This window comes from Mustela erminea, chromosome 19, assembly GCF_009829155.1.
Source record: "Mustela erminea isolate mMusErm1 chromosome 19, mMusErm1.Pri, whole genome shotgun sequence".
NCBI classification, from domain to species: Eukaryota; Metazoa; Chordata; class Mammalia; order Carnivora; family Mustelidae; genus Mustela; species Mustela erminea.
Window position 1 is genome coordinate 56,574,018 of NC_045632.1, and position 26,941 is coordinate 56,600,958.

The following is a 26,941-nucleotide window of genomic DNA, read 5'->3' on the forward strand; positions in this document are numbered from 1 at the left end:
GCTTCTCCCTCTCCCTTTGCCCACCACTCCTCCTGCTTTTGCTCTCTCCCTTTCTCTGTCAAATAAATGAAATCTTTAAAAAAAGAAAAAAGGAAATAAGGTCTTTGCAGGTGTGACTTAGTTCAGATGAGGCCCTATTGGATTAGGGTGGCCCTAAATCCTGTCCCTGATGTCCTTGATAAGAAGAGGGAGACACATGGAGACACCCACAAGGCAGGAAAAGGCCACGTGAGCACAGTGGCAGAGACCGGAGGGGTGTGTCTCCAATCTAAGAACAGCACAGATGGCGGGCCAGCACCAGAGGCTGGGAGAGGCAGGAAGGGTCTCTCCCAGAACCTCCAGGGAGAGTTTGGCCCTACCAACACCTTCATTTGGAGAGAATCAGCCTACGTTGTTTTAAGCCCCCAGGCTGTGGTCATTTATCACAGCTGCCCCGGATGGGATGCCCCCTCCACTGGGCTTTCCTGAGCTCACATATCCCTCTGCTCTTGGACTTCATCCTCCCTGGACTTCTGAGGAAAGGGTGTGTCCGCCTCTACCCGTGAGTGCTTGTGGCTTTGGCCGTGAGCTCTGCCAGGCAGCACCAAGTGCAGCCCCTCCCCCTGCAGTTGCCCCAGACCCACCCGTGTCCTGCACTGTCAGGTGCCGTCAGAACCAAAACTGGGGCTTCACTGGCCAAACCTTTTTTTTTTTTTTTTTAGATTTTATTTATTTTATTTGACAGAGAGAGAGATCACAAGTAGGCAGAGAGGCAGGCAGAGAGAGAGAGGGAAGCAGGCTCCCTGCTGAGCAGAGAGCTCGATGCGGGGCTCGATCCCAGGATATCGAGATCACCACCGGAGCCGAAGGCAGCAGCTTAATCCACTGAGCCACCCAGGCACCCCTGGCCAAACTTTTTAAAAAAAATCTTAGAATAATATAATGACCCTCAGATGCCCATTATCCGCCTTCAATAATTACCGGTCCATTTCCCACTTTTGTCCATCCCCTTTTTTTCCTGCAGCATTTTAAAACAAATCCTAGGGGCGCCTGGGTGGCTTAGTGGGTTAAAGCCTCTACCTTCAACTCAGGTCATGATCCCAGGGTCCTGGGATCAAGCCCCACATCGGGCTCCCTGCTTAGGAGGGAGCCTGCTTCCCCCCAACCCCTACCTCTCTGCCTACTTGTGATTTCTTCCGTCAAATAAATAAAATCTTTAAAAAAATTAAAACAAATTCTAGATGCTGAATCCTCTTGTCACCTGTCCTTCGCTGTGTATCTCTATCTTTAGAGGACTTTTTTTTTTTTAAACCGTAACGACAATACTCTTATCCCACTAGTACCATTATCCCTTCACTGGCCTGGGCCACGTCAAGTGCTGGGTCCGCCGTCCGCTTTCCCCCACGTGCCTCAAAGACTCCTTTTATAGTTGACTTGTTTGAAGCAGAGTCAGAACGAATCCTGCCCTTTGCTTTCGGGTGATGTGTCCCTGACACCATTTGAGTCTAAGACCTTTTTCTCATCTGGGACTTCATGCCCATGGACGCTTTACAGAGTCCACAAAATTATACACGGAGGCCTTCACTCTTAGGGAGAAGCCTGTGGCCAATGGAGTAAGGTCCATCTCTGAAACTCTGATGCACGTTTCAAGTTCCTGATGCAGTCAGAAAAACAGTAGCTCAGACAGTGGAATGTCTTCAAGTTGCTCAGTCTTGAGGATTCAGAATAGATGGTGCAGCTAAGTCAGGGTTGCTGGTGAGCTGCCCGCAAAATGTCCTGTCCCTCGTTCAGAGGAGATAAATCACAGCAAGGCTGGGGTGGGGAGTAAGGGGCACTCAGTCCCTCCTTCCTCCACACTGACATGACCAGTGTCATGTCATACTTTTTCTCGTGAGCAACATGAATCACACATCTGATCACGTTCCTCTTTTTACCTTGGCTGCTGGGAAGCTCAAGGCCAAATGCACAGCCCATTTGAAGCCATGAAAACAGGACTTGCACACTGATATTTTAACTTCTACTTTGATCCTGATCTTTGGTCCACTCTCTGTCTTCCTCTTTTTGTGCGTTTGTCGTTATGTTTCCTTTCAGTTGTCTGAAGCATGAGCTACTGTGTAATAGATCTGTGACCTGAGGGAGTAGATACACAGAGCAATAAAGTAAAAATCCTTTTGGGAAGTTTCTGTGATACTGGTTCTCAGGCCTCACTAGAGCCCCCAGGGGCACGTGGGTGTGATTGGGACACATGGCATTGGGGAGCTGGTGTAGCAAAGGGGACTCCTTGGCCGTGCAGGACCAGAGTTGGCAGGCCACCAGTGGGGCTGCGTCCTGACCTGGCGTGTCACGGAGACCTGGTAGGGTGAGACCAAGAACTCCAAGGCAGGGCCAGGGCTGCTGTCCGGACAGGCACGGTGTAGGATGTCCCCCAGGAAGCCAGTGTCCGTGGAACTGCACGGGTGGGATTTCGGGTGGAGGAGAACCTCACTGTCGTGCTGGCTTGGAAGCCCAGCCCTGAGCCAAGAGCAGAGAACACCTCCCCTCACCGCAGCCACCCCCGCTGCCCTGTGTTCTCTCTGCAGTTTAAGAACCCCTTGATCCTGCTGCTCCTGGCCTCCGCCCTGGTGAGCGTCCTCACGAAGGAGTACGAGGACGCCGTCAGTATCGCCGTGGTGAGTGCGGGGCGGGTGCGGGCAGCGCCGGCTCCCAGACCCCACTGCGCAGGGGCTTACAGAGTCTTTGCCCATTTTATTAGGCAAGAAAAAAGAGTGTGGCTGTAGAGAAAAAACAGGAAATACAGCAGAAAGAAAGGAAAGGAAATCCTCGTCCTCCTCTGTCCCCTGCGGAGACGTCCTGGGTCATTTTGCCATCACTGTGTCGGTGGATACAGGGGGGCTCCTAGTTCCTTGCTGTTGGGAACAGTGTTGCAGTGAACCCCTCTTCCATGACCCCGCAGCTGAGCCGTCCTTTGTAAGGTGTTTCCCAGACACAACGGCTGAGCACCCTTTTAAAAAGAAGGTTTTCTTAATTGAAGTGAAAGTCACATGATTAAAAAAAATAACCATTTTGAAGTATACGATCCAGTGGCATTTAGCACATTCCCTTCTAGCTAGAGCTAAAGTGGTCGGCAAAGGAAGCTGCGCCCCCATCACCAGCCTTCACCCCCAACCCTCCCCACCCTCCCTGGGTCCGCTCTCTGGCTCTCTGTCCTCTGCAGCTGTTTTATATAATAGAATCTTATATTATATGACCTTTTCTATCTGGCTCTTCCTGAATACCTTTTGATGACTGTCATTCTTGCTTCCCTGTGTCTGTCATGGGCTCTTTTAAAATACACAGTCAGGCTCCTTCCAAGCAATGGTGTTTGCTCCTCTGTTTAAAAGGCTGCAGCTACGTCCGTAACCTCTGAGGTGCAATGATGTTTGCAATACAGCATGTGAAAAGGCAGTTTGTCAAAGAATACGTCTGTACCATAGGATCCTGTGTTGTATGTCTATGTGGAAAAACCTAGAATTACCCTAAAATGTGAACCTTTGAATGCCAGAATTTGGGATGATTTTTCTGATTTGTTTTTTGTTTTGTTTTGTTTTTTGGGGGTGGGGGTGCTCATCTGTTTTGTAGGTTTCTGTGGGCTTGGTTTGCAAGAAGAAAGGAAATTTATTTGGAAGGGGGGGTGCTGCGCCCTACGTCCGTGGGCTCACTCACTCACCCAACAGCTGGGGGCTGACGCCGCCCTCCCCGCTTGCTCCCTAGGCCGTGCTGATCGTGGTCACCGTCGCCTTCATCCAGGTGTGTAACTAGCTCCCGAGGTCTGGGTCAGGGTAACCCGGGTGTGACGGTGCGGATTGCCCACCCCTGATTATGGTGTTTGCTGTGCTGCTGCCAGGAGTACAGGTCGGAGAAGTCCCTGGAGGAGCTGACCAAGCTTGTCCCTCCCGAGTGTAACTGGTAAGTCAGAGATTCCCTGGAACTTTCTGGTTCATCGGAGCCCGTGCGCTGGTGAATTTGGTAGAAGTTTGGCCAAGTTTGTGTCCCTGGTAGCATGACGGAGGAGGACCGTGTCTTTCCAGGGGTTGGGAGACCTGGCGTCTGCCCTGCCAGGAGATTCCGGTGTGTCCTTGGGCCTGTCATTCTACCTCTCTGGGCCTCGAGTCTCTTAGGGTCTAATCAGGGTGCCTGGGCCGGGGCCACAGATGGCGGGAGTGGCTTTGGAAGAGGGCAGCCCACGAGACCCGTGGTATGGTGTGCAAAGCCGTGCCCAGTTTTCCTGCATTCAGAAGGAAATTCCTGCATAAGATTCTCCGGGAGGGGATGGGAGGGGCTGGCGATGCAGGGCCGCTGGGCTGCGGGGCGAGCTGGCGCAAGGGTGACCTCCGGGCACGTGCCCCGCAACCCCGCCGGCCTCTTTCCTGACTGGACGTTTCTACGGCGCCTCCTGTTACCCCACAGCCCTTACCATAGCTGTTTAAAAAGGAGAAAGGAAGGACCAAACCACAGTGCTGTGCACTCGAACTTTCTGGGATGTTCTGTAATCGCTGCTGTCCAGTACGGCACCAGTCCTCACACAGGACCCTGAGGACTGGGGTGTGGCTGGGGCGATGGGGGACATGAGTTCTTCTCACTCAGCGTCAGTAGCCCACGGGGGGCTCGTGGCTGCCCTCGTGCACAGCCAGGGCGGAAGGGAAGCCGCCCACACCGAGGGGCCCGACTTCTCCTCCGTGTAATTCCCAGTGTCCTTCCCGGGTCATCCACAGGCGGCTCTCCTTGGAGGAATGGACTGATTTCAGAAAAGGTCCTCGTCTGCCTCCCTTCTCCTGCCCAGCTCTGCTGAGGTCGGAGGTCACGGGTGTTTCCCACTTAGCCACGTGTTGCTCCAAAGGCAGTGACTGAACTATCTCACGACCCCACGACCCCAGGGGCTTCGGAAGGGTTAATATTTAGATGTAAATGGCACAGCTGTGCCCCACAGCAGGGGATAGAAAGATCTGATGGGGCATATGTGTGTGTGTGTGTGTGTGTGTGTGTGTGTGTGAGAGAGAGAGAGAGAGATGTGGAACCGTGAGACTAGCTGAGTCAATTCTGGAAGGCTCGGCGGGGACACTAAACATGTCTGGGCTCAGTAAGGAGACAAGCGAGGCTGTCAGAAATCCAGACATGGGGTGTGTGATGTCAGCATACGGACAAACGGAAGCGTAAATGATTTATGTGGTTTGATGATCCGATCTTAAGTCTAGATATCAAGTCTTGGCCTTTCAAGTGAGTGGTATGCATTATTGATGGCCCCGGAGTCCGTTCTCAAAGACGACTTCAGGGTTAAGGGCAGTGGCGGCCGGCAGGCGGCGAGGGGCCGCCTCGGTGTCTGAGGCCTCTCAGAAGGAGCGCCTGCCGCGCGGGCCCCTCCTGGGTGCCCCCCATCGTCCGTGATCTCAGCGTGTCTTAGTGAGCACCTACTGTGTGCCAGAAGAAACCGTGTCGGGGTTACGCGGCGGAGCAAGAAGGCGAGGGCTCGGCCTTCGGGGCGCGCACGCTGCTCCCAGGGAGGCCAAGGATGAAGGAAAGGACGGCGACCTTGGACTGCCGCGGGGGCACCGGAGGCAAAATGGGCCCCGAACCCGGAGCCCAGGAAGACCTCCCCAAGAGGAAACGGCGCACGGTGAAGAGTGGGAGCGGCCCCGGGAGCGGCTGGCCCGGCTGCGCTGACCGCAGGGGTGCGAAGGAGCGGACATTTCCATCGAGACCTGAGGAAGAGGAGGGACCAGCAGGTGAATCTGGGGGGCTCCGGGGGGGCTCCGGCCCCAGGGACAGCTCAGCCGCTCCGGCCGAGAAACTGAATCATCTCCCAGCAAGGGATCTCAGGTCGGGGGCCACATGGCTGGTTCGTTTGCGCAGGCTCCAAGGACCGGGTTCTCTGATTTCGTCACTCTGCCCCTCGTGGCTTGTTGGCTCTGGACTCTGGCTGCTTCCCTCCGTCCTCCCTGGACCCGGGTGCAGCTCTGGGCGTCAGAGGCGGATGTGAAAAGATCCAACAGAAGAAGAGGTCTCGTGTGTGTGTGTGTGTGTGTACGTGTGTACGTGCTCAAGCCCCCAACAAATGTCCCCTCATGTCCCAAAAACCAGTGCTATGGAACGTTCCCCGGGCCCACGCCTGTCACAGGAGGGGATGGATGGCCCCGATGGTCTCGGTCACTCAGGACGCCCTCCCTAGGACAGACGGCTCTGGGGGAAAGGTGGCTGTCTGCACGAGTGAATTCTGTTAACAAAGGAGAGGGGGATGTCTTCTTCGCTGTCCGAGGCTGGCAGAGACCTTGAGACCGGAAAGCTGGTTGTGTTCGAAGGCGCTGACCCGAGATGGGGAGCAGCAGGAATGGGGTAGGGAGGTCCCGGTCAAAGTGGCCTTAGCAGGGCTTTCAAGTTTGAGTCCAAGGTCATGGAAAGCAGGAGCAGGAGGGAGTTGTGACCTGGTTTTTTGCATTTTAAGAGCTCTCTGGCCACTGGGTAGGGGCCAAATTGAAGAGGGCCAGGGGTGGGCAGGAGTCCAGCTGGGGCAGCAGTGCCCCAGGAGGGGGGACTGCCATTGGAACCTGTGCACAGAAGCACATGCCAGGGGTAAGGGTCATAGCCCGGAGGGAAAGGAGGTCCCAGGCCTCTCGGGTGCTTGGTGCTCCCCACTCCAACCCTAGCTCTGCTCTTCCGTGCCCCTCAGCACAGAAGATGGCTCTCCGTGGCCAGAGTGCTGTCTTCTCTAAGGACAGGGGCGTTGCTAGCTACCGGCTCCATTAAGGAAGCTTTAGAGCCGCTGACCTACACCTCCAGAACTTCTAGAGGCCATGTGGTTCTGCCTTGTTTCCAGGCAGAGTAAACAGGAATAGGAACCCCACTTTTCAGACAAGGCCCAGGGTCTCCCAGAAACGACACGCTTTTCCAAAGGTCGTTTAGGGTATGCAATTAAAAATATGATAAAACCACAAAGACACAAGGGTTTGTCCATCACTGAAAGAGAAAGTGTGATTCTCTATTCTTTGCTCAAGTTTCTTAAAAGTGTGCACAAAAGGGATGTCATCAGCTTTTTTGCTTCTTCCCATTTCAATTACAGCATAAGAGAAGGAAAGCTCCAGCATCTGCTTGCACGAGACCTGGTTCCTGGAGACATTGTGTCTCTCTCGATCGGAGATCGGATCCCTGCAGACATCCGTCTCACTGAGGTGAGGGGTCCCGAACCCTGACCTGTGCTCTCTCTCTCTCACACACACACACACACACACACACACACGCGTGTGCTCACACACATACATGCACACATGAAGGCATGAAGTCGGCAAGCCAGCTCACTGCAAACACAAAGCCCCTCAAATTGCATCCATAAATTATTTATTCCCATTTCCAGTAAAAACCTAAGAGAGTTTGGTGACGTGAGTCTGTGGCTTACGGCAGGCTGCGGTAGCAAATTAAACCAGGCCGGGGATGAGGAATGGGACAAGAGTTGTTTCTAGAAACAGCTACTCTGATGTCAGATTGCTGAATGACGAGCAGGGAAGCGTATCGGCGAAGACATAACTCGTAGCTCAAGCTTTTACAGTTGTGTGGTCTGGGGACATCAGGCGGGGGGGTGGGTGGGGTGGCAAGCTGGTTCCCTGACATTTGTGGGTGTCCTGGTGTGACCAGCTCACAGTCCCAGAGATAATCCTGGATTCTCGGGGAAAGGTTAAGTCCAGGTCAGAGGGATCTGTGGCTGGCGTAATCTATTTTAGGAATCCTTCCAAGAAGACTGAAGAGTTGCTTAAAGCTCTCAGTGCTAAAGGATTAGGCACAGGCTACCTCCCCGATGTTGTTCTTTCCGGAGGATGTGTTTTCAGGAACTGGAGGATCACTGGCAAGCTAAGAAAATGGTGTGGAGGGCGGGTGGGGAAGAGCGAAGAGAGACTCCCTTCGAACGCCCTCTGCCCGGCTCTCAGTTCCCCCAGCAGGCTGGGCTGCTTGCTCTTAGGCTCATGCCGCTACCCCTGCCAGCAGCAGAACGGATTCCTCACCGTCTGCTACCCGCCCCCCCCCCCCCCCCGCCCCAACCCCTGCACGAGCATCTGACTCCAAGTCCAGGACATGTGGGTCCCCTTAGAGGAGCCAGGCCCCGCCCACAAGGAAGTCTGACATCATCTGTTTACAGAGCGGTGGGCTCTGCCTCCCGATGCAAGGATTCCCCGGCTACGGCTACGGCTACGGGGTGCGCTCGGGGGTTGGGTAGCTGGTCTGGAGGACATGTGCCTGACACAGGTGCTACCCAGAGTCCGTGCCTCAAGGTTGTTGGTGCCCTGGGGCGGGGCATCGGCCCGAGTTTGAACCAAGGGCCTGCCCTTCACAAGCTGGGTGACCTGGAGCACGTTACTTAACCTGTCTGTGCCCGTGTCCTGCCTGTAAGATGGGGGGTGATGAGGCCTGTAGGATGACTGATACAGGACATGATAGACGGAGAGGGCCCGGAGCAGTGCCTGACGCAGGGGAGTGACGGGCGCATGTTGGAGATCAGGGCGCCCTGGGTTTCACATCCCTGCGCTGCACCGTCCAGCATGTGACTTTGGGGAAGCACTGGGCGCTCTGACCTTAGTTTCCTTATCTGTGAGAGGGGCTAGCGTTCGTTCCACCTTGAGTAGGTAAGAACCCGTAACACACTCGGCCCCGTGCCCCGTGTGATGTAAGCGGTCACTGCGTCTCAGCGGTGGCTCCCCTGTACCCCTTCCCCGGCTCTCCACCAGTCCCCGAAACAGCTTTAACCCCCAAGCAACTTTCTCCTTCAATGAGTTTTCTTCCTGCCCTGCTTATGTTAAATTCTTTTGTGCCCGCTGTCCACAGCACAGAGTGCTTTCCGTCCTCACTGCCAGGCACAAACACGACAGAGTTCCCTTTTGGTATTTTGCAACTGCCCCGAACAATCAATAGCTTTGTTTATTCACAGTGGGATATTTGTGTCAGCTGTTTCACTCCGAGACCTAGGACAGCTTTTTTAAGTCCAGGAAACAGCAGGTTCCGGAACGTTCGTAAAATAAGTCACCCAAATACGAGCGCTTTATGCATTGTGCGTGGGGGTCAGCAAACAGTTTCTCTCCCCATAGTTAACGAAGGTCAAGGCCTAGGGGGTAGGCCGACCTGGTCCAGCCGGTAGAGCAGGGACACTCCCCCTCCTCCTTCCTCTCCCGCTTCTGGCACGAAAAGGGTATTGAATGGGACCTGTCAGGGCTCCAAGTAACGCTTTGTCTCCAAGGTGGGAGACCGGCTGCGTGTGGGGGATGGGAGGAGTCTTGCCTGTGTATGAGCAGGAAGTGACCAGTGCCCTCAGTTGGGTTCAGGCCCAGCCTCCTCTGGGTGCCCACTGGTATCGTGTGGGTTCTGTGCTTTCGCTGGTCGCCCCCTCAGCTGACCTGGTGCCTGGGAGGTCACCGGAAGCCACACACACACACACACACACACCCAGCTTTGTTCCTTCTTGGTCCATACACTCGCCCTTACTCCCTGCCTCTCTCTCTCTCTCTCTTCTGGAGAGAACTAATGTGTATATAGAAATACAGAGTCAGGTCTGTGCTCACCACGGGGTAGAAACTGCCTCCTTCCATCCCCCACAACCTTAAGGGAACAGCACTCATTTTTCTGACTTGAGCACAAGAACACAGAACCCTGGAGAGACTGAGCAGGCCACCTGAGCTCATGCAGCCGCAAGTCCAGGGGGAGGAGGATTTGAACTCGGGTCCTTGGGCTGCAGAGCGCACATCCGTCACTGCCCACAGTGGGCGCTCTCTTGCTGCGATCAGCTGTTCTGACTTCCTTTAGCTCTCTGGCTCTCCCTCTGGGTTTCCTCCCTGTATCCGTTCCCTAAGGCACCTGGAACACGTGACCACAGACAGAGTGGCAACACCGAAGGATCCTCTTACAGTTCTGGGGGTCAGAATGAAGATCGGCGTGACTGGGTGGGAAAAGCAAGCTGTTAGAATTTAAAAACAGAACAAATAAACCTGAGGAAGAGTCAAAGCTCAAGTTTGGGTTTGGAAGGCCGGGGTGTCGACTAAGCCTTGCGCTATAAGATTCCCGCCAATCCCAAATTGACTTTAATGAAATATATTCACGATTAAATATGCTTAGTTGACAGATGTTCTCTAGACCAGAATAGGCTCCGAGTCTTTGTGACCTCTGCCTACTTCCACGCGCCTACTTGGTTACGCTTACTGCCGTTCTCCTGACCCTCCCAGCTGGCTCTTCTGCCCACGCCCACCGCCAGCCGTCATCCAGAGCCTTCCTCTGTCTCGCTTGGGCTGTGTTTCTTGGACTGTAGGCTTCCAATCCCAGTGCAGCTGGCTACCTCTTCCAACATCTAACTCGATTTTATCATCTCCCGCACCTCTCTTCTCTGATCAAGACTTTTTCTGGATCCTCATTACTTATAAGGTACTATCCAAATTTCATAACCCATCTCCGATGTAGCTGAGTTCAGCCACACCTTCCACAGTTGTTCTGCTCCACGTGGACCAAACCTCCCGTCTTCTGGCCTGTCACCCCTCCATTCAGTGCTACTCAGGGACAGGAACAGCTCTCCGTCCCCGCCATGGCTTCAGCACCGGGGACAGCACCCACCACACGCCCCCTCCCCACCCCAAGAATCCGTACCCCAGAGAGGGTGCCTTGGTGCCCGTGCTCAGCACCCTGGGCTGCTGTCCTGCTAATGCCGGAGGGGTACTGGGAGGAGAGGGGTCTTTTCTTTGGCTCCCCTCCTCCCAGCTGCTTTGACCGAGCGGGTCATTACCAAGTCCGGGCATCACCAGCCCACCTTGCCTTCCTCTCCTTCCCTGCCTGATTCACCCAGCACACGCCTGCTCATTCTTCCAGACCCGTTCCACGTCCCCGATCCCCCGGGAGTGCTCCTCCTCCGGTCCGTCTCCCCAGCCCAAGTGCCCCACCTTCCCGTTCCGCACCCCGAGTCTTCTGCGGCCGACCAGACCGGGCGGGAACATCAGACCGGAACAATTACCTCTCCAGGACTTGGTCAGTGGAGGGCTTCCCTTCCCAGTGTTTGCGTTGTTACCATTCTGGCTACAGGATTACTTCAAGGTGAACGAGCGAAGTTAGGTGCAAATTCTTTGTGCTTCAAACCTTATGCAACTGTGAGCCTAAGCCAGACTTTCCAAGTACATGCAATTTATTCAAATTATCCTCACGTCCCATGAGACAGTGTTTTCTGGAAACCCAGTCCCTGCCACCAGGGTTGTGCTGATTTCTGCTGCCTGCTATCTGTGGCGTCGGCAGCCGGTGCTGCTGGGTGACTGCGTCTTCCCATTTCTTCCTTCATTGTGTCCTCTGACTTGCCCTTGATGCCCTGGAGATAAAAAACCACAAACTCTAGATCAGTTGGTGGTTGTGTTTGCAGGAAACAGAGTAAGAGAAATAGATAGGTTTCAATGGGCCAGGGATGCACGCCTCTCTCATAATGAGAGACCGGAAGTGGGGTGTCCAAAGCCAATACGGCAGCTCCGCCATGGCACAAAAGGCGGGGCTTCTCCCAGCCCCCTCACCCTGCCCCCCCATACCTGTAACATGGCTTCCGGAGCCGCTATAATGAAAGCCCAGGGAGGAGGAGGAGGCTGGAAGGGGAAGAGGGCCTGTCAGCTCAGCCACCTTCACAGATCCTCCCCGGGCCTCTCGGTGACTTCTCCTTATGTCCTGTTGTCCAGAAGGCAGGGACACTGAGTTGCAAGGAAGACTGGGAAGTGACATTGGTGGGGGGGGGAGCACGTCGCCATCCCCAACCCCAATACCCTTCCCACTGGGGGTTCTGTTAGGAGGGGACGTGGGCATCTCACAGGCGGTGGATAGCCCTTGTCCTCCTTGGGGCTGGGATCCCATGGCGGTGGGCGCTTTTGTAAAAGGTGATCATGAAATTTTTAAATTTGCAAGTGTAGAGAACTCAGCAGCCCCCGTTTGAATAGTGCCGACTCACTGCTCTCTTGTGAGTTTGTAGGAAGACGGCTTCTCTGAGTTGGTCTTCTGTGCCGAAATAACAAGGTCCTTGGGGAAGAGCTTGCCCCGGGCCCCTTCTATGTCCTCCTTCGTACCTGGCACAATTTGGCTACAGGGGACTCACCTCTTGAGTGATACTTACTGGGTCTGTGTCAGTTCTGCCAGATGGTTAAGAGCGAAGTTTCTGGGACCAGAGCCTTGGTTCATGCTTCTGCTCTCAGGTAGCTGTAGAACCACGAGCAAGGTACTCGAACAAGTTACTTAATTACTCCATGCCTCAGTTTCCCCACATGTAGAATGGAGAAACCAACAGCATCTTTCATGGAGGGTGTGGAGACTAAGAGATAGACCTTGTGAAGTGCTTGGCACAGGGCCTAGCACATCAGAGGAGTTGTGGAATTGTGAGTACCTCCCTCCTCCTCTGCTGGGGTGTGTGTGTGCGTGCTTGTGTGTGTATGCGCGCGCACATGCGCTGTGCCCATGTGTGGTGTCTGGTGTTAACGTAACCTTAGGCTGTCATCGAATAACCTGGCTCCAAGCACATGGCTTATGTGGGGGTCTCCGGGGAGGGCAGGACATGGAGTGTCCAGAGAAAGGCACAGCTGCTTTGAAAGGCATATTCCAAGTTAACCGTTGCCTAAGATTTTTTTCTAACATTGCACAGTACATGAAAACCTTAACTAATGTTACAGAAGGTATGAGACATGTTTTTCAAGAGGGGCCACACAATTCAATGCTTGTTCAGTTCCTCGAGGCCTCTGAGGCCATGTTCTAATCCTGGTTCCCTGATTTCGACTTGGGCTTTGTTTGCTGTCTGTTGCATAATGGCATGACGAGGCCAGGTGCTGTCCTGTGCTTTTCTGGTCAAGGTTTTGTTTCTGGTTTTTTGGTCTTTTTTTTTTAGTTGTGGCAACATTTAAAAGATAAAAACAAGGGGCGCCTGGGTGGCTCAGTGGGTTAAGCCGCTGCCTTCGGCTCAGGTCATGATCCCAGGGTCCTGGGATCGAGCCCCGCATCGGGTTCTCTGCTCAGCCGCGAGCCTGCTTCCTCCTCTCTCTCTGCCTGCTTGTGATCTCTCTCTGTCGAATAAATAAATAAAATCTTTAAAAAAAAAAAAAAAAGACAAAAACAAAACTTCGTTACATTCCAAAATGAGATTTGTATTTCTTAGTGGCAGAAAATCCTCATGGCTTCATGGACCATGACTTCATGGCCACGGTGGATGAGGGCAGTCTGGTTCACTTTCCAACCCAGAGGTCAGAGCCAGCGTCTCTGGAAGACCCTGGTTAGGGAAAGGCAAGAGCATCTGTGCCTGAAGTAGCCGGGGACCAGCAGCTCCACCATCTCCAGAGGCGTCTCCGGGACCACCCGTTAGACGCGGTCAATGCCAGATCAGTCCTCCTGATCCGTGGGCAAGACGACAGTGATTTCTCGGAACCTGAAGATCACGTTCAAATTTAAACATAGACGCAAGCTTTCTTCAAGGCGCCTAAGACAAATGCCTGAAGTTCCTGAATTCTGTGTCAGATTCGGGTGCCCCTCATTTGAAGTTTCAGAAATGACCCTCAGTATCAGGGATGGTCCCCGGGAATCTACTTTGTTCAGGAAAGACTTCATTTGAATATCCTGCCAGGTCAGTGCAGGTAACCCAGGTAAAAAGTCCTTTACCACCCAACTCCTGGTCCTACTGGAGGGACGTTTTCTGCCTAGAGATGCCTGCCCGCTATGTAGGGAGCAGTGGTCGGACCTCATTCCAGGCAGTCAGGGGCACGATCTTTTACACACAGGAAAATTTTCACAATTGAGAAGTTTTACAAGGTAAGGGTGGTCCATTCTGTGCTTTTACAACCCGTTCTCGGGGTGAAGGGACAGAATCTTTCATCTTTTCCCCTTCTAGGTCACAGATCTCCTGGTAGACGAGTCCAGCTTCACGGGAGAAGCTGAGCCGTGCAGTAAGACGGACAGCCCGCTGGCCGGCGGGGGGGACCTCACCACTCTGAGCAACATCGTCTTCATGGGGACCCTGGTGCAGTACGGGAAGGGGCAGGTAAGCCCCAGGGACTTTGGCCGCCCTCACCAGTGGGCTTCTGGCTTCAGACCTCACACACCTCTCTCCTGAACGCAGGGGGTCGTGATCGGAACAGGGGAAAGGTCCCAGTTCGGAGAAGTGTTCAAGATGATGCAGGCTGAAGAGGTAAGGGCCGGTTGGGGCTTTGGTTTTCTGGGAGGTTGGGGTTGGCGATTCCTCTCGGCTATGACACCGGCCCTGCCCCCTCCTTAGGAACGAGAATGATGTGGTTAACGTGAGTTCATACCTTTCACGCCTTTAAAAATTTATTTTTATTGCACAACATTTATTAGGATTTTGCTGTCAAGATTAAACTTACAGACAGGAACATGCACAGTCCTCAAGTGTAGAGATCAGCGAGGTTTTTATGCACGCCCCCTGGGGACTCGCCACTCCAGTCAAGATATAAGAACGCCAGGCAGAAGCCGAGGGGCGCTCCAGGGATGGCATCTCACAAACCCATGCTTCTCATCCTTTCAGACGCCTAAAACCCCGCTCCAGAAAAGCATGGACAAGCTGGGGAAGCAGCTGACACTCTTCTCGTTTGCCATCATCGGTGAGTGAGGCATCTGCACTGGGTCCGGGGGACGGAGGGGAGCCGTCCTGAGCGGGCATGGCCGTTTCTCAGACACCCTGCTGCTGACGTGGGTGAGGACCCACGGATGGGACCAGAGACCCCGATAGGGCCAAGAGGTTTCTATCTCAGCCCCTGCCAACCATGCCGCCGCAGCCCGACACTGTAATGGCTTCCCTGGTCAAGGCGTATTTCTTGTTCACACCATGGTCTGCGGGCACGTTCCTGGTGGAGTGGCTTTCTGGGTAGGTCCCCTCCAAGCACCAACTCAGGGTCCTGGGCCCCGCCCACAGACGGCTCTCCCTCCCTCCTGGTCCTCAGAGGCTGGCTGTTCTCCCTACTTGTTCGTCCAGCAGGTGGGCAAAGCCCAAGCAGGGGGCTGGTGTGGGAAACGTTTAAGGCATGAGGTCATCACCTTGGCCCATTGCCCATTCTTGATTGGCCAGAATGGAGTCACGTGGCCTACATAACCACAGAGGATGCTGGGGGGTGTGGTTTAGCAGTGCAGCAGCCGTATTCCTAGGCTACCGACCAGGCTGTGCCAGGACTTGTGCCCCTTGGCCTTTGGCAGCACAGCAGGCGGCACCGATATGATGCTGCTGACCTAACTGTGGGTCTCAAGCCTGAGTCTCCCCATGGGGCCGCCCCAGTCCCTTCACCGGCTGCTTCCTCCTATCTCCCGCTCTGGCTTTGATTCTGTGATCTTCATTCCCAGCTTTAAGGATCCACCGGGTCCTGGCCCAGGGCTCATTCTCAATCAACACTTGTTGAGTGGATGGGTTCATAAAGGAACCCACAAACCGTGGCCCGTGGCACAGGCAGTGATGAGAGGCGGGACCAGTGAGTCTCCCTAAAACTGTGGAGCCAGAGAAAGCTCGTGGGAGAAATAGCCGTCCCTCCAAGAAGCACTTCTGTTGTGCCTCGGGCCACCCAGATGCATGAACTCATTGACTGAGTGTCGTGTGACAGGCTGGTCACTGGGATATGGTCGGGGGCTACCAAATGGATCAGATACAACTTCTGCCCTCTGAAGGACCCCAGGCCAGTAAGACAGAGACACATGAACAAACATGACACGCGAGGGTAGCAGTTGATCTTGAGTAGGGGAGTTGGGAAGGTTCTGAGGGGAATGTGACATTCAATGGGGTCTTGCAGGCTATGTAGGAGTTTGCCAAGTGAGAAAAGAGGGCGTCAAGCATTCCAGGCAGAGCACAGGGTGTGATCAAAGGCATGGAGGGGGACTGCACTCCTTTGCAACTTCCCAGAGGTAGGAAATGTAGCAGAGAGGTTGAGAGGAGGTGGTCTGGGGTCAGGGCTTTCAATTCTGTTGTGCTGGGGACAGACCTGCGCGCCCTTTCTTCCTCGGGCACCCCTTCTCAAAATTCCAGCATCTCGTCGCCTCTGCGGATTTCAGATTTGGATGTAAGTGCTCCAAATTGGCTAAATCACTAGCTCCGCTGTCTTGAGGTGGCTCCTGCCTTCTTCCCTCCCTCCCACCGGGTTTTATCTTCACCTGCCAAGTCCGATCTACTGGTGGGGCTCTGAGCTGTGACTGCCTTTTGAGGCCATGCTTCTCCTTGGTTGCAAGGAGGACTGACAGATGCGGGATGGCTGTCGTGGACACAAGTGGGGAAAGAGGCCTGCGCATTGCCTTTCACTGGCCATCCTTGGGGCTGCATATTGGCCAGGCGTCTTTGGGAGAGTAGAAGGTCCACGCAGTCCTCGCTGTCTGGAGGACCACTGCCCAGAGGCCTCTTTTACTCTCTAGTATGAGGACTGGAAACCATGACTCCTGGACCAAACTGAGTTTGCCACCTGATTTTGTATAGCCCACAAGCCAAGAGTATTCTTTTTCTTTCTTTTTTTTAAAAAGATTTTATTTGTTTCTTTGAGAGAGAGTACACATGAGCAGAGGGAGGGGCAGAGGGAGAGGGAGAAGCAGGCTCCCCCCTGAGCAGGGAGCCAGATGCGGGGCTCGATCCCAGGACCCTGGGATCATGACCTGAGCCGAAGGCAGATGCTTCACTGAGCCCCCCAGGCGCCCTTAATAGATACTTCAAGAGCTGTTCCAGGAGGGTGGGCGTTTTGGAATGGGGTTCCGTCGATCCATGTGGGGCCCGTGGGGGAGACGCAGGAAAGACGTGACAGGCCGGTCCGTGCTTGAGAACCAGCTTTCCCGGGAGAGGAACGTTTGCCAGGCTCCGTGCTGTAAATACCCTCCACGGGGCCACTCTCCAGCTGCCCGTGGATTAAAGTCACGGAGTGTGAGTTTGGGAAGCGATGCGCTGCACCAGCCCTTAGGGGCCCTGTGGGCAGGGGCAGGGCCCAGCGTCCGGGGCTGCAGGGTCGGCACCCGCCCCTGTTTCTGATAGAGTTGCCCCACCAGTCTGTACGTCTGGATTCACTGGGGTTCCAGCTGACATTTCATCTGCCTACCGCCGCTAACTGCCGCATATAAAAAAGGTAGCTAACAAATCAGATCTTGTCACCCCCCCAACACGCACACGCCCTACACACGTGCACACACCACTGCCACCCAGTGCACAGCTGCCGTGGCTCCCCGTTCCCTCCGGCACGAAGCTGCCATTCGTTGTCGGCAAGTCCTCCGAGGCTCAACAGGCGCCCCGCCTGCCTTCCCCCCTCCTCCCTCCGCGACCACACAGGCGACAGCCGCTAGCCGCCCCTCCCGCCCAGTCCTTAGCTGTGGGCTGGGAGCAGGGCTGAGCCTTCCAGGGGATGGTGGCCTCTTTAATCCTGAAACGGCTCCTCCAGGAACACACGGGCCCTATCCCCACCTGACAGATATGGAAACTTTCCCCCATTGCCGGAACGTCCTGCATGTTTTCCTGGGTCCCGGCATGACTTCCGGCCCTTCTCCAACCCGAGGGTCCCTCTCTGGCAGGGTCCGCGTGTCCTGGGCCTGGCACTGTGCCTGCTGTTAGGAACCACTGGGTAAATGATGAGGGAGGAAAGGAAAAGGGTGTTTAATGGTGAACACGGCAGGACACAGCCCTGTAGCCCCCAGGCCCATCTGCCCATCCTGGGATCAGCTGTCATCGGCCACGTCGCACAGCGTGGGGGACGTCCCCGCTCACGCTCACGGGGCACCCGGGGAGAGTAAGGGAGTCACCTGTAAACATTTGCAAACATCCCGAGAGGAATTAACTGGTGGATGGCTGATCATTTCCTTCTTGAACTTGAACTGGCTTGGTCCTTGCCTAAAAAGCGGAAGCATTCTTTCTGGCAGAGGGGCCAGTCTTGAAGAGGAACAGGAGAGTGGGTCTGATACTTGAGGTTCTTACTTGTCTGTGTACACATTCCCGAACTCTTCTCAGGGACGGCGTTTGAAACACAGTTGCATGTCTGAGGATATACACACACGTGCGTGTGTGTGCGTGTGTGCGCGTGTGTGCGCATGTGTGCGCCTGTGTGCATGTATACGCGTGCGCACACAGACTTCTTGTCTCTTTCCCAGGGTTGATCATGCTCACCGGCTGGCTGCAGGGCAAGCAGCTCCTCAGCATGTTCACGATCGGGGTCAGGTAAGGGCGCTGCGCCGGCCTGCTCTCGCCAGGGCAGCGGGGAAGGTGGGCAGGTGGGGGAGCGGGACCCCGGCCCTGGGTTCGTCGGGAGCCAAATCAGAGTTTGCGGGCTGGCGGGGAAAGTACGTGCGAACAGGTCACGTGAACGTTGATCAAATCACAACTCACAGTCAAGGCTACGAAGGAAGCGACTACAGAGTGAGAGGTGGGAAGAGCCCCGTCCCGGGAAGGTGGCCACGGAGGGGGTTCCGCGCGGCGGGAGCGGAGACGAGGCGGGGCCTGCTGGAGAAGCCGGGAGCGTGCCACCATGGCGGGCGGTGGAACTGAGCTGTGGGCATCTGGGGACACCTGGAGAGACTGGCCGGGCTCCATGAGCACAGCCACACAGTGGAGTTCGCTAGGGGACACATAGCAAGCCAGTGAGGGCCCCTTTCCTCCTGATTCTAAATAACGCATCAGAGCCCTCCAGACGGCATGCTGGACCGTCACTCCTATTCTTTTGGAAATGCGTTGCCCATTCTTGACGTAGACACAGGAGGTAACAGGGCTGTGAGCCCTAGCTGGCTGCAGCCCACAGAGGGCTCAGGGGGCGTGGGCAGCTGGCTGCGCGGTGGAGTGTGGGGTTCGAGGCCAGAACGGGCATCCTGGAAGAGTGGGTTGTTGTAGATGAGCCGTTCTGGACATCAGCCTGAGGACGGAAGGGTCCCGGGGAAAGCTTGTTCAGCAGCAGTCGCCGGTGCCCTGCCTTGGCGGGTCTGGGGTGGGCGCTGACATTCTGCGTTCGAGACAAGCCTCCTGGGGTGCTGTTGCCGCTCTAAGTGGTAACCCAGTTGGGGCTCTCGCAGAGGCAGGGCCAGGGAAGAAGGCTGAGCCCCTGACAGGAGTGCTCGGGTGACTTAGCCTTCAGAGGCAGGTGTGGTGGCGGAGGGACAGAGGAGCCTGAGCCCTTGAGGGGAGGGAGCCGGGGACGACTCCCAGAACAACAACACTGGGAAGCTGTGACACCTAAGAACCTCCCCCAAGGTTCTTGGACTCAAGAACCTTGCGTCCTTCTTGGGCATATTCCGTCCCCATTTAGAAACCGTGGGAACTTCTATGAGTCAAGAAAACTATCTAGTATTTCCAAGTAAATAATAGAAAAGGCCCCTGTGTCCATCCCTGGCCGCCCTCCCTAGGGCCATCTGCTGGTCCCTCCTGGTTCCCGGTCTCCACGCCCCGCCCCCTCACTTCTCCCAGTAGATCCGTGGTGTGCTGGCCATTCAGAGGAAATTTCCTCTGTTTCCCTTGTGACTTTGAGAAGATGAAGATTCTTAGTGGCGTCAGCTGCTCAAAGTCCCTGGGTCAGAAGGTAGAAACAGCTAGAGAGCTAGTGAGGAAGAGATACTCGAAAAGAAATAACACGAGAATTGTTCTTTCAAACACTTTATCCTAATTCCCTCTGCCTCAGGTGACATCTGAGATGATCCAAAGTATACTCGCTTTTCCGGGTCCGTGCTAATCTTTATTAGTTTGTGGATTAATTTTTTATTATTATGCAAGCATCCAAGTACACGCAGAAAGGCCCTGCCCACACCAGATGGGGGGAAGGTCCTCGTCCCAGCCCTCTGCAAATGTTTGCTCAGCCAGTCTTGTCCGCCTGTGCCATAAAACCTAGGACGCCTTCTTGCTGTCCCCATAGAAACTGGGCACAGTCCCTTGACCAAATTCAATAATCTTGGTTCATATAACTTGCCCTTGAATGCTCCATTGTTTCCGGAGAAGAGGGCCACTGTTCACATACCGTGTTTCTTTGATTCTAAGACGCGCTTTTTTTTTTTTTTTTTCACACTTTAACGTCTCTGAGGTCAGACTGCTTCTTACAAACGAGGAGATAAGAGAGCACCATGTGCTTAATTAATTGGCAGCATTTTTCACTTTCTGAGCGGTGCACAGATAATGGTGCCCTTGACCATCCGCCATGTCTTAGCTTTGATGAAGTAGGACAGCCACGTGGGACGCGGCCAGGCTTTCTGACGCTGACGCAAGCCCGTGGAGCGCTCGCCGTGCACGGATGGGGCTGTCGCGGCTCAGCCCCTGGCTGTATGTGCGCGGGCCTTTCTCGTGTTTTTGTGCTTTGCAGATCTTGCATTTTTCACAACATCAAGGTCTGTAGTACACTTCTGTTGAGCACATCCACTGGACCATTTTCCCCAAGAGAATTAGGTCATTTCACATCTGTGTCATGTTTTGGTAACTCTCGTAATATCTGAAAGTTTCTCATTGTTATTTTTTTATGGTGACCCGTGATCAGTGACAGGGTGTACTGACAGCCCGGCTGATCATCAGCATTTTTTAGCAATGAAGTATTTCTAAGTTAGATGACACACGTTGGGTTTTTAGACACGGCGGTCTTGCACACTTGATAGAGGGCAGTACCTTGTAAACATAACATTTATGTGCACTGGGGACCAAAAGTTTCATTTACTTGCTTTGTTGGGATGGTTGTTTTATAGCAGGGGGCTGGAACTGAACCCGTGGAACCGGGGGTGTGCCTGAATTCACTCTTCCCTGTTTGTCCAGCAAATATTTGCTGAGTGCCTACCGGGCTTTGCTGGATGTCCTGGTGCAGAGGGTGAGCCGTGGTGGGGTGTGGCTGGTGACGCTCCCCCACGGCTCTGCACCGAGGCACCAAACCTCTCCAGTCTGGCCCCAAACCTCCTCTGCCTCCCCCACTTGCCCAAAGTCTGTTGGGAGCCCCACACCAGCCCTTTGACTCATCCACGCCTGCGGGTGTGGATTGGGGAACCAGTCTCCCATGAAGTTCTGGAGCCAGATTTGAGGCAAAAAGAACCCCTCCTTAACGTCCCGTCATCTGTGGACACACTGCCTACGAGAAGGGAGCCACCCTCTTTACCCCCATTCAAAGTCCCGAGAGAGAATCTCACTGGTCCGGCTGGGGTCACGTGTTCTCTTCTGAGCCAGTCAGCCCTGGCAATGGGAGGGTGTGGTCTCACGGTACAGAAAGACTTGGAGGAATAATGATGAAATGAACAGGCACCCAAACAGCCTTGCTACAATAGTCAAAGGCACAGCTTTGTCACCACCTCCTTCAACCTTGATTTCCTTGTCTGGCTACCTTACCAGGAAGTGTCCAAACAACTAGACCAGTGAAAAGTGAAATTCAGGGGACTCAGAGAGGACCTCTTGAACCAAAAAATTCCACTTTCCACTTACTAATTCTGGAAATTCCTTCAAAGGATCCAAAGACCTTTCTCTTTAATAAATGACAGTAATTTAAGTGCACAAGTGCTTAAAGGGGCAAAACAACTGAGAGGCTAATTTATGCTAAAGTGTGGTTGTCTGATAGGGAAGGCCCGTTCCCAGGAGCAGGGTTTTGCCACAGGAGAACTCAGAGCCATGGATGCCGGAGGAGACAGGTGCATCATGGAATTGGGAACAGAGACTAGAGGGGGACACTGGGGACATGCCTCACTGGGTCAAACTGTTGGCGACCCCAGCTGGGATTCATGTCATCCTTCAGTGCTTATGTTAAAGGTGACCCGTCTGGCCTTTTGATCCAGCCTGGCTGTGGCTGCCATTCCCGAGGGTCTGCCCATCGTCGTTACGGTTACGCTGGTCCTGGGAGTGCTGCGGATGGCCAAGAAGCGTGTCATCGTGAAGAAGTTACCCATCGTGGAGACGCTGGGTGAGGAACTCCGCTGGCTGGGATCTTGTATATGGGATGGAAGGGGTAGCGGTTCGGCCCTGGTGTTTGACCTGGGGTTGTCTCATGCTAGGTTGCTGCAATGTCATCTGTTCAGATAAGACGGGGACTCTGACCGCCAATGAGATGACCGTCACCCAGCTGGTGACATCCGATGGGCTCCATGCTGAGGTGAGCCCCGGGCCGCCATGCACGGTGCCAGACAGACCTTTTCCTTCCTAAAAGTACACGGAACCTTCTAGGAAGCAATAAGGAAGAAACAAAAATGAGTTACTGTACAGTTTCCTTGCTACCAACAGCAGCAAGGACTATGACCGAGTTAAGGGAGCCAGCTTTATTTTTGGCCATTGCTTGGTAATAATAAGCTCATTACGTACTGCAGATGCAAAGAAACATTTGCCCGTAACTGCCTGCGATAAATGAACCATGATGGTCCCTTTTGGGTTTTTCCAGTCTCTCCCCTGTGGCTCTGGCACAGTTGTAAGCTCCCTGAACATGCCGTTTTGTGTCCTGCAGAACGTGCAGGCAAAGGTGTCCACAGTGACATCTCACGGGCCAGCGCCTGTTTTTGTAAACAGTCCGGCTGGCTGGCTGCCATGCCCTTCGGTTTACCTGTCATCTGTCATGGCTCCCTTGGTGCCCCGCGTCCCAGGGCCACGGGGTCCTGTCAGATCTCGGGGGCTGCAAAGGCTTATGTATCCGCCCTCTGGCTGCCAGGGCAGGTTGGCCGCCCTCTCTTGGTGCACGTGCTGGGGACAGCTTCATGCCTGACGTCTTGTTCGTGCATAGGATTCTGTCCCTGGGGTGGGTCCCCCAGGAGAGAGATGATGGGACAATTGGTGGGGGGTCTTACCACACACGGTGACATCGTCCCTGTGGCCTCACCCTGCAGGTCAGCGGAGTTGGATATAACGGCGACGGCTCCGTCCGTCTCTTACCCTCAAAGGAAGTCCTGACGCGGTTCAGCAACGTCTCGGTGGGGAGGTTAGTGGAGGTGAGTGCCAGCGACCCCGCGGCGGTAACACGCCGTGAAGAGGAGCGGACGGGAGAGGGCCAGCTGGGTCTGGGTGACGCCGGGGCCACTCCAGGGGACAGGTACCCCAGTAACAGGTGAGGACGTGAGGGGAGCAGCGAGCTAGAGCCTCTGTCCTCCCCGCCTGCGGGAGGGGCTTCCCCGGGACGCCTGCCTGGAGAAGGTGCCCACCCAGGGTGCGACAGCGAGCTGGGCTCGTCGCTCATCAGAACAGTATCAGCCGCCTCGTGCCCGCATGCCGGGTGCCCTCCGGGCCGAATCCAGACGCGGTCTCGGGCTCGTAGAGTGACGAGAGCGGCCCGGGTCGCGCAGTGAGGGAGGGAGCCGGGATCCACCCTCCACGCTCTCTTTGTGTTTATTTCCGTTTTTGGTTTTTTTTTTTTTTAGTTATCATTTTTAGTTGAAACATCAAGTTCTGCAGCACAGAATTCACCCCCTTGAAGTGTAGGGGTCAGTGGTTTTAGTCCCTTCTCGAAGTTCGCAGCCACCGCTGCGTCTAATTTCAGGACACTTCGTCACCCCCCGCGGACACCCGTCCCCGTCCGCCTCCCTGTCCCTGTCCCCGTGATAGCGCCTTACGAGGGCCTCGTGACAACCAGCCCCCAGCGTTCAGTGAAGATTGACAGTGGAAGGGTGGGGACTCTGATGTATTTTGAAGAGTAAACCCTGCCCCTTGCCCCCAGGTCAGCCCCGCCCCCAAAATGGGTCCAGCCTTCAGCGTGTGACTGAGCCCAGGACCCCAAGGGGTGCCAGGTCCCCATCCGAACTACAGACATTCAGAAACCCCCCTCCTTTCAGGCAGGCTGCGTGGCCAACAACGCCATCATCAGAAAGAACGCCGTGATGGGACAGCCCACGGAAGGCGCCCTGATCGCGCTGGCCATGAAGGTAGGGGCCTCTGACCGTCTGCGCCGCGAGTTCTTGCACTTGGGGCTGAACTAGAGACAGATTTTGAGCTCATGTCTGAGCAGATGAGGAATGGGGAAGCTTAGTAGTAACAGGAGAGAGTGGCCCCAAACGTCCTCAGGCAGTCACTGACATGCCCTGTGGCTCTGGAACATTCTCTGAGCTACCCTTCCTGGCAATCCCTGTGCCCCATGGCTCAGACCCCAGGGAGGTGCTGGGGGGACAGACAGGAGTGCAAGGCACCTCGTGGGCCCCAGGCCCCCTCCAGGAAGACCCCTTCCGATGAGTGCCTCTGACTGATTGCAGGGCTCCGAGGTCAGACCCTGGGTCTGCGACTCGGCAGAAATGCCCCCATGGAGCGCCCAGTGCTTCGGGCAGAACGGCTGTCCCCGCTGCCGAAGGGGTGGGCAGTGCGGCGGGACACCAGAAACTGTCCCCAAAGACCAAGCTGGTTCTGTCCCTGAGTGAGAGAAACGAGACCTTTCTTCTCCCAATGGGACATTTCATTTGAAAGCAAGTGGCAGTGCTTGGATTCTCCCCTGCCGGTCACGGCCCGAATCATGACTAATTTAAGGGGCCGGAGCTTTGCATAGAGACGCGTTTAGCATGACTCACCGGAAGCCCGTGTGTTATCCTCCTAGATGGACTTAAGTGATATTAAAGATTCATACGTGAGAAAAAAAGAGATTCCATTCAGTTCGGAGCAGAAATGGATGGCAACACGATGCAGCCCCAAGAACGAGGTGAGTTGGCTTCTCTGCCCCTGCCCGCCCGCCCTCCCGCACCCCAAAGAAAGGAGAATGGAGGCACCAGGGAGAGAGTGGAAGCTCCCAGCTTCTACGAAGTCTGAAATCCGTGACCGGTGACTGCAAGCAGAGCTTTATCGTGGGTTCTCCGAGATCTTTTCCTAGAACAGTAGTTCTCCAAGTGGGGGGTCCTGGGCCACCATTCGTGTAAAATGCAGATTCTCAGGCTCCACCCAGAACCTTAGAGTCAGAAATATCAGGGGTGCAGGGCGCCCTGGGTGGTCCCCAGGTTGAGCGTTTGACTCTGGGTTTTGGCTCAGATCGTGATCTCAAGGTCATGAGATCGAGCCCCCGTGTTGGGCTCTGAGCCCCGCGTGGCGTCTGCTTGAGATTCTTTCCCCTCCCTCTCCATCTGCCTCTGCACCTACCCAAGCTCGCACTCTCTCTCTCTCAGATACACACACACATACACACACACACACACACACACACACACACTCTCTCTCTCTCTCTCTCTTTAAAAAGAAGATCGGGTGTAGAGCCAGGAACCTGTGTTTGCGGGGCATTTGGACGAACGCTCCCACTGCTAATAGTGACCCCCTTGCTAACTTGGGGGTCCTTTTTCCACACCCTGGTGCTGAGTTCTTTACAGGTACAAGCACCTTTGATCGTCACCAGGTAGGGACAGTCTTTCCTTCCGGAAGGGGGATCAGGAGGTGCGTCCCAGCACCCAGCACGGTTGGCATCACATGTGTGCACATGGACGTGCGTGTGTGTGCCCCTGCTCTGAGTGACCTGAACATCCACCAGACCCCTCACGGCTCTCCCTGCGTGGGGATGACAGCCGACTTCTTTTTCCCCTTTTTTTCTTTTTTAACCTTCTGCAGCTTTTCAGATTTTCAGATAAAAGGCTTTGGGATCTGTTTCCCCCCTAAGTTTTCAGTATCATCTTCCACCTTTTTCTCCAGCCGTTTACGCTTCTCCTGCACTTTCCAGAACCTTCACATTTTGCTCTTGGGAGACTCCTCTGTTGTTCAGGGTGGGGGGCGGCATGGCCAGCGCACTCCAGGCCTTTGCTGTGAGCAGACGGGCACGTGACTCCTTCCCACTTAAAAAGGGTTACAGATTTTTTAAATGCTTTAATGCCTTCAAATCTTCTTTTTTCTCCCCAAAGACAATGGTAATATAATCTCATTGAAGTAAATGAAGGAAATGTGACTTTAAAAAATGAGAGGTCCTTACACTTCTGCTCCTCTCTCCTGACCCGTCACCCCCCCACCAGCAGTCCGGGATGGAATGTTCCAGGTCCTAAATGGGCGCACAGCACCGTAAGGGGTGCTGACCCCAGGTCATGCTGGAGATCGTGTTTGTAATTTGCTGTTTTCCCCTACGGTGAGGTCTCAGACAGCTTCCCGTATCCGTTCACGAGAGCTCTTTCCGGCCCGGCATCAGTATGCAGGCTCTGTGCCCACGCGGGGGACAGAGTCACCCACAGTGGCACCGCGCCTTCTGCGCCGAGCTACCATCCACGGCAGCCAGAGCTGAAGTCCGCAGAGGACGGTTGGGGTTTGTTCGGGTCCCTTTAGTGAGCCCCGTGCGGCAGCGAACAAACAGGAACCGCACCCGCCGTTAAGCAGAGACACCAGCGCGCAGTCCCCGACGCACGGGTGTGACGGTGCCTGGGCTACGAGCGGTTACGAAATGCCCGGGATGCCGTCGTGACATCGGCAGGGGACGTCAGAGAGGCGGGTGCGGGTCAAAGATCCGCCTGGATCCTGCCACGGGCAGGTGGTGTCCCGTCGCTGGGCTTTCCCCTCATTTATCGAGCCGGTCCTGTGCTGCGCCGGTGAGCAGGGTGCTCCGCGAGAAACAGCCCCGCCAGCAGCCTCTCCGTGGGCACGAGGGGCCGGTCACCGAGAGCCGAGGCGTCCGATGACAGGGGCTTTCTTTTCTTTCCCCAGGACCAGGAGGACATTTACTTCATGAAGGGGGCCTTGGAAGAGGTGGTGAACTCCTGCAGCACGTACAACCACGGCGGCATCCCTCTGCCGCTGACCCCCCAGCAGCGGGCCTTCTACCAGCAGCAGGAGAAGGAGATGGGCACACTCGGCCTGCGCGGTCAGTACCTCAGTCCCCAGCCCCGAGATTTCAGTTCAAGGGCGACACGGACCTTTGGAGTGCACTAACGCATGGTTCTTGATACCGGGAGGGAGCAGGACGGCGTGGGTGGTGCGTGCGGGGAGTGAAGCAAGCGAGGAACGAATGGGCCGTCGAGAAACTGGTGCTCAGGAGTCCAGGCCAGGGCGAGCCAGCAGCCGGAGCCTGTCACCCACAGTGCCCTCCTGCACGTGTCCTGCCTCTGCAGCGCCGCTCCCCGAAAAGGGCCGAGGGCGAGAGCA

The 26,941-nt window shown here is 55.0% G+C and overlaps 1 protein-coding gene across 4 annotated transcripts in view; it reads left to right on the top strand.

The window, feature by feature from the left end:
• The window catches only part of ATP2C2 (ATPase secretory pathway Ca2+ transporting 2), a 57,818-nt gene that overhangs the window by 22,347 nt on the left and 8,530 nt on the right, over window positions 1-26,941 (top strand). For all 4 annotated transcript variants that reach the window (XM_032323254.1, XM_032323251.1, XM_032323250.1 and 1 more), the window contains 14 exons: window positions 2,559-2,648; window positions 3,730-3,765; window positions 3,863-3,924; window positions 7,070-7,178; window positions 13,868-14,017; window positions 14,096-14,164; window positions 14,519-14,594; window positions 18,088-18,154; window positions 21,715-21,839; window positions 21,931-22,028; window positions 22,750-22,851; window positions 23,689-23,778; window positions 24,438-24,539; window positions 26,504-26,660. In XM_032323254.1, the coding sequence (XP_032179145.1) occupies window positions 2,559-2,648; window positions 3,730-3,765; window positions 3,863-3,924; window positions 7,070-7,178; window positions 13,868-14,017; window positions 14,096-14,164; window positions 14,519-14,594; window positions 18,088-18,154; window positions 21,715-21,839; window positions 21,931-22,028; window positions 22,750-22,851; window positions 23,689-23,778; window positions 24,438-24,539; window positions 26,504-26,660 (1,333 nt within the window). The remainder of the gene's footprint in view (window positions 1-2,558; window positions 2,649-3,729; window positions 3,766-3,862; window positions 3,925-7,069; window positions 7,179-13,867; window positions 14,018-14,095; window positions 14,165-14,518; window positions 14,595-18,087; window positions 18,155-21,714; window positions 21,840-21,930; window positions 22,029-22,749; window positions 22,852-23,688; window positions 23,779-24,437; window positions 24,540-26,503; window positions 26,661-26,941) is intronic.